Raw genomic sequence first — 7743 nt, forward strand, 5'->3', positions numbered from 1 at the left:
ACTTTACCCGCTCTATAACGCAGTGAAAGAGCTCCTGTATTGAACAATCGATTCTCGAGCCATCGATATCAACCTATTCAGCACCACCGCCATGGACGGCACCTGCTAACGTTGCACGTAAGAAAGTTTACCTTAAGCAACATCCTAAGGTATAGTTCGGGGAACACGCCTAGAACAGGTATACCTTTAGTTAAGATATACCTTTAGAGTCTTCGTAGCGAGCTAAGAGACAACGTTATCGGGAAACGCAGCCCAGGACTGGCCTGGAATGCTGTCTTTGCTCATTTCATAAATAGTTCTGAAAATACATACTGTATTTTGAATGTATTGAAGATACATTGTCAAATGTAATCTAAGTTTTGAAAAAGAATATCAATTTTTCATAATGTACATTATGATATGGCATAGCATTTAAAATGACTAATTTTAGTTTTAATGTTTTACTATTTATTTAGACAAGACAGAATTATAATATTGGCCATATGATGAAAATTATCAGTGCATCTCTAATACTTATAACCACTATACACTATACTGTTCAAAAGTCTGGGGTCAGTAAGACTTTTTAATGTTTTTTTGAAAGAAATCTCTTGTGCTATCAATGCTGCATTTATTTGATCAAAAATATAGTAAAAAATAAAGTAATATTGAAATATTATTACAATTTAAAATAACTCTTTTTCCATTTTAATATATTTTAAGATGAAATTTATTCATGTGATAGCAAAGCTGAATTTTCAGCAGCCCTTACTACTCAGTGTCACATGGTCCTTCAGAAATCATTCTAATATGCTGATTTGCAGCTCAAGAAACATTTCTTATTATCAGTGTTGAAAAAAGTTGTGATGCTTGATATTTTGTGAAAACTGTTACACATTTTTTTTTATTCTTTGATGCATAGAAAGTTCAAAACAACAGAAGGGTTGACATAGAAGGAATTTTTCAATATAAAAGTCTTAACTGTCACTTTTGATCAATTTAATGCATCATTGCTGGATAAAAGTAATAATTTCTTTAAAAAAAAAAAAGATCTACTGACCCCAAACGTTTGAGCAATAGCATACAGTATTTAACCTATTTATAGGATATAACCCCTTTTTCTCCAAAACAAATTAAAAAAATTGTACGCTAAAAAGTATGGGATGTGGTTTGTGGTGAACACAAAGGACTCCATTCCTTCAGCCTTGCAATTATCCACTTCACAACAGTGCTGCCATGGCAACCGTACAACATGTGGAAAGCCAACAGACAGCAGAGTGAATGCTTTATGAAGCCAATCCTTAACAAATCGACAACAAAACAGAACATAACACCGCAGTGACGATGCTCGCTCGAAAACAAACACGCAACACTGAACATCAGATAAAAGAAGCATCAGCGTCTCAGACGTCATGAGTTGACAGCGTCAGCGCTGTGCCTGGTTGCTTAGATATGAACCCCTGTTGTGAGAATTAGCACCTAAAGACAAGATGTTCATGAACATCAATGAATAACAGTCTTTCTGGTACCGTAAAACATATACTGGTGCTTTTAGTTACAGATTAACTTCGGGAGGGATCATTTTAAGTAATCTTGAGGCCACAAATCAGTATTACATGAGATGACAGCCCAACTGACTTCTAAAGTCTTTCTAAAGTTATGAAATGTTCAGAAAGCCGAAGCAAAGCCTGATAGCTTACTGAAACCAGTGTGTTATGTAACAGGTCACATTGAGGCAACTGATAATGTATGCTTCATATGTATTTGTGGGTGTTATTCAGTCATGCCACCGCAGTTTGGGCACATGACCTGATCATTGTGTCTTTGCGCATTGGCATACAGTATCTGCCAGTTCTGATCAGGCCCATTAAAGCCTGCATTTGACACACGTGGATTAGTGCGTGAAATGAGGTCATGGAGTTCTTTGGGTGTCGCGGCTCATTGACCGAGCTGAGGTAAGGGAGCTGCTAAAGATCAGCTGTCAATGGCTCTACAAATGTGTGCGCGAGCGTGTCGCTACACTTGACTGATAAGGTTAATCAACGAACATCTTCTTCGGCCCTGAAGACACAGACTAACAAAGCCTTGACAAACACGCAGAGTCAAAGTTTGCAAGTGGCAATCCTGCTTAATAAACAGTTACAAATGAGATGAAGAAACCAGAGCTGACAGTGCAAACATGACACTTTTAACATGTAAATACAGCCCAGTGGAAAATTAAGTTACACTGTGTGAATATTAATCATTAAATGAATTATGGAGATGCAGACATGGTTTTATGTTTACGCAGCGTGATACGCAACGTGTAAAAAGACAGTATAAGTCATTACGATCAGTAATTATGTCCCCACTGGATGCAACAAATACCTCGTTTGTAATGGGTTTTATTGTTTTCGTCTTGTCGCGCCGGGACAGAGGGCATCACGGTATGGTAGGGGCTTAACATTTCCGTCACACGCTTGAGGTATTCGGCCAATCACAACGCACTGGATAGCTGGCCAATCAGCGTACACCTCGCTTTTCAGAACGATGAGCTTTGTAAAAATCGACGCGTTTCAGAAAGGCGGGGCATAGAGGAGAAACAATAATGTACAGTATGTGGAAAATAATGTGTTTTTTGAACTTTACACCGCATAAACACATTGCATTACACCATATACACAACATAATATTCTTTTTAGCAACGTCATATGACCCCTTTAATATTTTTTACATTAAACTTAAATACAACTAGCTAAACTTCTAAGAGTTATAAATTCTATGAAAGCTTAAATATCTATAAAATATATACATTAAAATATTTTTTATATATATACAAATATTTATATTTGAATGTTTATAAACTAATGATCTGTATAGATCTGTCTATGATATTTGTTACTGGCATTGTAAAATGACTGAGGACTTGAAAGGTGCTTTTTAAAATACAATTATTATATTACATTGCAATGACAACTGCTTTTGATAACCACAATACAACATAGATATGCTTGTGACACATTAATATTACAGTGTATTTATTAATTTAACTTTCTTTTCTGACTGTCAGATTCCTTATCCCCCAGTTTCCTGGGAACAATTCATTAAAAAAATTTAAGGTGTAATCTGGAAATAGTTTTATCAAGCCATCAAATTAGTCTCTTCTATAGTAAAATGACATAAAACCACATCAATGCAAATCTTAATATTTACGAGTGCAATCACATCAGAGTCTTTATACACTGAATAATTAGCATTCATTTGTAGCAATACATTCAGCCCTCCTCATTAGCCTGGGGCATCAACATCATCATCATCATCATCAAAAACATCACACTGGCGATATGAAAATCTTTGAGGCAACATAAAACATGCTTATGTTCTAGTTTCCAGTTAGAACAAGTTTCACAAACACCTTTGTACACTGCTAGGAATAAATTGCGAAATATCTTAACCAGAATTGTGTATACTGGCTAACGACTTAGGGGAAAGAGGTGATGTATCATTAAATGCACTCTATGTATCAATAATGCCTTCCTCAGTATCAAAGTGTGATTTAGAGTGCACAAGAGGACAGTTTTCAGCATAACCTGTTATTACACAGCTGCCACATTAGTGAGAGTTATTGTACAGAATGCAGCGCAATGTCAGAGCACTAGATCTAACTAGATTTGTGAAGCACACAAATCTCAAGTTTACTTAGTATAGAAACTCAACTAAAATAACAAGCATTCCACTCGAAATTCAACATTAGTGGTGAGATTAAAATGTAAATTCTTATAAAATAAGCAACAGCTTACAAATGCTGACCTTTTATGTTTTTTGCACTTTTTTGTGCTTTATAAAAACCTGTATATACCCTGTATGATTTATACCTTTAGCTGAGAGAGAATTTCTTTGATATGCAATCAAAATTTTAACTAGATATATGCTGGAATGAAAATCTGATCAAAATACACTACCGTTCAAAAGTTGGGTCGGTAAGACTTTTTTTTTATTTATTTTTTTTATCTGCATTTATTTAAGAAAAAAAAAAGTTATAATATGCTGAAATATTAACAATGTTTAAAATAACTGTTCTGTTTTAATATATTTTATAATATAACTTTAAAATAAGCTGAATTTTCAGCAGCCATTACTCCTGTCTTCAGCGTCACATGATCCTTCAGAAATCATTCTGTTAATTTGGTTCCTAAAAAAAACATTTCTTATTTGATTAATTTTGATGATTCTTTGATGAATAGAAAGTTCAAAATAACAGAATGTATTTGAAAGAATTTTTTGTAACATTGTACAAGTCTTTGCTGTCATTTTTGATCAATTTTAATGCATCCTTGCATTAAGAGTATTAAATTCTTTCCAATAAACAAACAAAAAAACAAACAAACCCATACTGCCCCTAAACTTCTGAATGGATCACCAAACTGGATTTTAATATCACATGTACACAACGAACAATAAACAGGTCATGATTCATTTTGCCATTCAAACCAGAACTGTCTTCTGAGGTTTGGGTAGGATTATGATGCAATAACGCTCTTAAAGTGGAAACTAGTCCCTCTGAGACAGTAGATACCTGCCGAGGCCTGCTGAAGCAAGCACTGACCTGAGAACAGAATGCTGTGCTCCAGTTGAAATGCCTTTCTGCTGAAAGTGGGCAGTGTTTAAATGATCAGAACAGAACAAACTGCACTATGCACGTAGCCGGGTTAATAAAAGCAAAAAAATCTGTGAGTATGACTTGCAGATAAAGTAACGAGTCTCATCTATCTCATGATTCTTAACTAACCGGTATTCCTGTTGAGACATGCAATCAAACAGGTCCCTAGCAGTGAAACGTGGCTCCATAGCAGCAATCTGAAAGCAGAAAGCATTTCTGTTAACATCTAGTACACAACGTACAGCCCGACACACATGTACTGGATAATCACCGCCTTAGATTTATGCTGAATGTATTGTTAAAATAAAAATTCAAAATGTTGGGGTCAGTAAGATTTTTATTATTTTTTTAGTTGGGTAGGGGTTGGGGGAGAGAGAAATTAATATTTTATTCAGCAAGAATGCATTAAATTGATCAAAAGTTACAGTATAAATGCTGCTTCTGTGAACTTTCTAAAAAAAAGTATCACTGTTAAAATGTTAACTGTTATAATGATGATAAGAAATTACTTGAGTTATCTGAACGGCAAATCAGCATATTAGAATAATTTCTGAAGAGTCATGTGACACTGAAGTCTAGAGTAATGGCTGCTGAAAATTCAGTTTTGACAAGTAATAAATTGCTTTTTAAAACATTTAAAATAGATTTTTTTAATTTTAATATTTCACAATATTAATGTTATTTTCTATCTTTTGATATTACGAATGATTCGATAAAACTGGTGAGCATAAAAACATTAAAAAATCTTACTGACTTCAAAATTTTGAATGGTAGTTGATAGATTATATAGTTATAATATTACTGTATATATATATATATATATTGTTTTTTCCCCCCATCAATTTCCCAACCTGTTGTTGTTCTATACCATATAATCAAGGGTATGACTAGTCAAAAAGTATTATCTTTAGTGGCCCTTTTTTTTCTTACCTCACTGGTCTGAATGAAGGAGAGAAGTGACTGTGCATCTTGAACACTGCTTTCCGCAGATAACAGCCTGTGGGAGGGGAAACCTTTAATTGTACTTTAATTTTATCTTTACTTTAATTTACTTACATTTTGCATTTAATTGTATCACTTATATGCATATTATAACCCTCCTGTGTATAATACTGTATAATATTTGTGGTTATTGCCTGATATTACCAGTGAGAATCCTTTGTGTGATTTTAATATGCATCAGTGTACCAGAGCACGTTTATACATTTTACATTAACCAGAAGTAAAGAGGCAGCTTAAGATTACAATGAACAAATGTATCAGATAAATCAGTGAATCTATCAAATAATCATTTGCAGGTTAGTGTTTTCTAGTGGTGAGCTGATACTTGAACCATTACTGCTGTGCCCTCGAGTAAAGGTTGCTCAAGGGAGACTGACCCTGTGGTAAGTGACCTGCAATTGTGTTTGGATCAGAAAATGTGTAAATTAGTATTCACTGCATTTACTCATTAACAATCTGTGTGATGTTAGAAAAGAGGGAAATTTAGACAGACACAAACCCTCTAATTTTAGACAAGAGTGTATAAGAAACTTGGACATGTTGCTGCCATGTTCAAACGTGTCAGGACTGAGACCTGTTTCAACCATCCTGTGTCTGCTGCTGCATGTAAGTGATGAGGAAACAGCATAATTGCTGAATAAAATTGGAGAATAAAACAAAAAATAAACTAAAACAAAATAAAATAAAAGTCTGATTTACTGAATGGGAAGAGTTGTTTGTATTCCTTTCACTGCATCATACCAGACAAACTTTTTTTCCAAGAATTGCTAAGTAGGTCACTACATTATTTTATATTGCTTAATAAAAATCTATATTTGCACAGATTGTGTTGACACAGGTTCACAGTGCAACGTCATTGTAATTTCTACTGAGTTCAGAGTGTGCCATGTAGTAAAACAGGCTCAGTGCCAAAACTCTCCTTGCAGTGTCACTTCTGTTACGCAGCATTGTGCTGCCTCTCTGTGCAGTGTGAATACTGCAACCTGTTAACATGAATATGTGCTGCTTACATTCTACAGATGTGAGATTGCTGATGGAAAATACAATCATACAAACACATTACACTGAGATATTTCTCTGAATACCCTTGACAGATCCAAAGAAAGCTGAAAGAGAGATGCTGGTGGAGAAACTGAGAAGAGATGAGAGAAATGGAGGTGGGGGGACTCTAAAGCATGAACAGCATGGACACCAAACGGAGGGAGAAGGAGAGAAATAAATGTGAAGTAAGGGGCAAGATGAAGCAGGGAGCAGAAAGAAAAAGCTTTTTCAGCAAGAAAGCCTGAATTATGCATGCTCTTTCTCATTCAGGGAAACAGGGGTATATAATAGCACTGCGCATTTGTGTGTGTGTGTGTGTGTGTGTGTTTGTGTTAGCTCTGATGACTCATCTGTCTGCTTTCTGCACATAAAAATGAGTCTAGCTGTATCCATGGAGACGGAACCTAATCTCCCTTCAAACCATGTCATCCTGCTTTCTCAGAAACACTAAATTTAAAGCAAGGGATAACTCAAATGCCTCAAAAAGAGTCAAAACAAACCTAGAAGAAAAGCAACAAACCTGAAGCTTAGATGAACACTATGACATTGAGTAATGACCGTCTCTCAGTCGGGTCATCTGCATGAGTGAATAAGTATATAAGATTGATTCGTGACATCACTGTCAGACAGATGACTAATATATAGGGTTGGGCGATGTCTACCAAATTGGCATTGGAGGATGTGTGAATCCGTATTTAGAAAGGCACGGAAAAACAAACGGAAAACAAATAACGATTGCTAACGGTTGACTGTTACATTACAGTACATAAAATTTCACTTGCCACATAAACAGAGTAAGGGGAGATGACTGAGGACGATGGCGAATGATTTGCAGATCCTGAGCACCACTGACAAACATATAATCTTGTAAAATGTGTGGTAAGTACTGCCGCTCCATAGTATAAACAGAGTACGTTGACGTCCGCAATTTATATACTGTATAACTGCCCAATGATATAACTGCGAGAGAAAATACTGAAATATATATTTTCCTACCATCGCGTATTTATTCCCTTTAGGGGTTCCGTATTACGTGTCATTTTCTTTTGGAACACGGTATTGGGATGCAGCGGATTGCGGAG

The 7743-nt window shown here is 35.4% G+C and overlaps 1 protein-coding gene across 6 annotated transcripts in view; it reads right to left on the reverse strand.

The window, feature by feature from the left end:
• LOC107726449 (transcriptional protein SWT1-like) overlaps positions 1-7743 on the reverse strand; it is a 26686-nt gene that overhangs the window by 4586 nt on the left and 14357 nt on the right. For 5 of the 6 annotated variants that reach the window (XM_016536025.1, XM_016536028.1, XM_016536029.1 and 2 more), the window contains 2 exons: positions 5549-5615; positions 4748-4815 (listed from right to left, as the gene is read on the reverse strand). The exons of the other annotated variant lie outside the window; for it this stretch is intronic. In XM_016536025.1, coding sequence (XP_016391511.1) covers positions 4748-4815; positions 5549-5615 — 135 coding nt within the window. The remainder of the gene's footprint in view (positions 1-4747; positions 4816-5548; positions 5616-7743) is intronic. 6 annotated transcript variants of the gene reach the window in all.

This window comes from Sinocyclocheilus rhinocerous, unplaced genomic scaffold (genome assembly GCF_001515625.1).
Source record: "Sinocyclocheilus rhinocerous isolate Xijiao unplaced genomic scaffold, SAMN03320098_v1.1 scaffold605, whole genome shotgun sequence".
NCBI lineage: Eukaryota > Metazoa > Chordata > Actinopteri > Cypriniformes > Cyprinidae > Sinocyclocheilus > Sinocyclocheilus rhinocerous.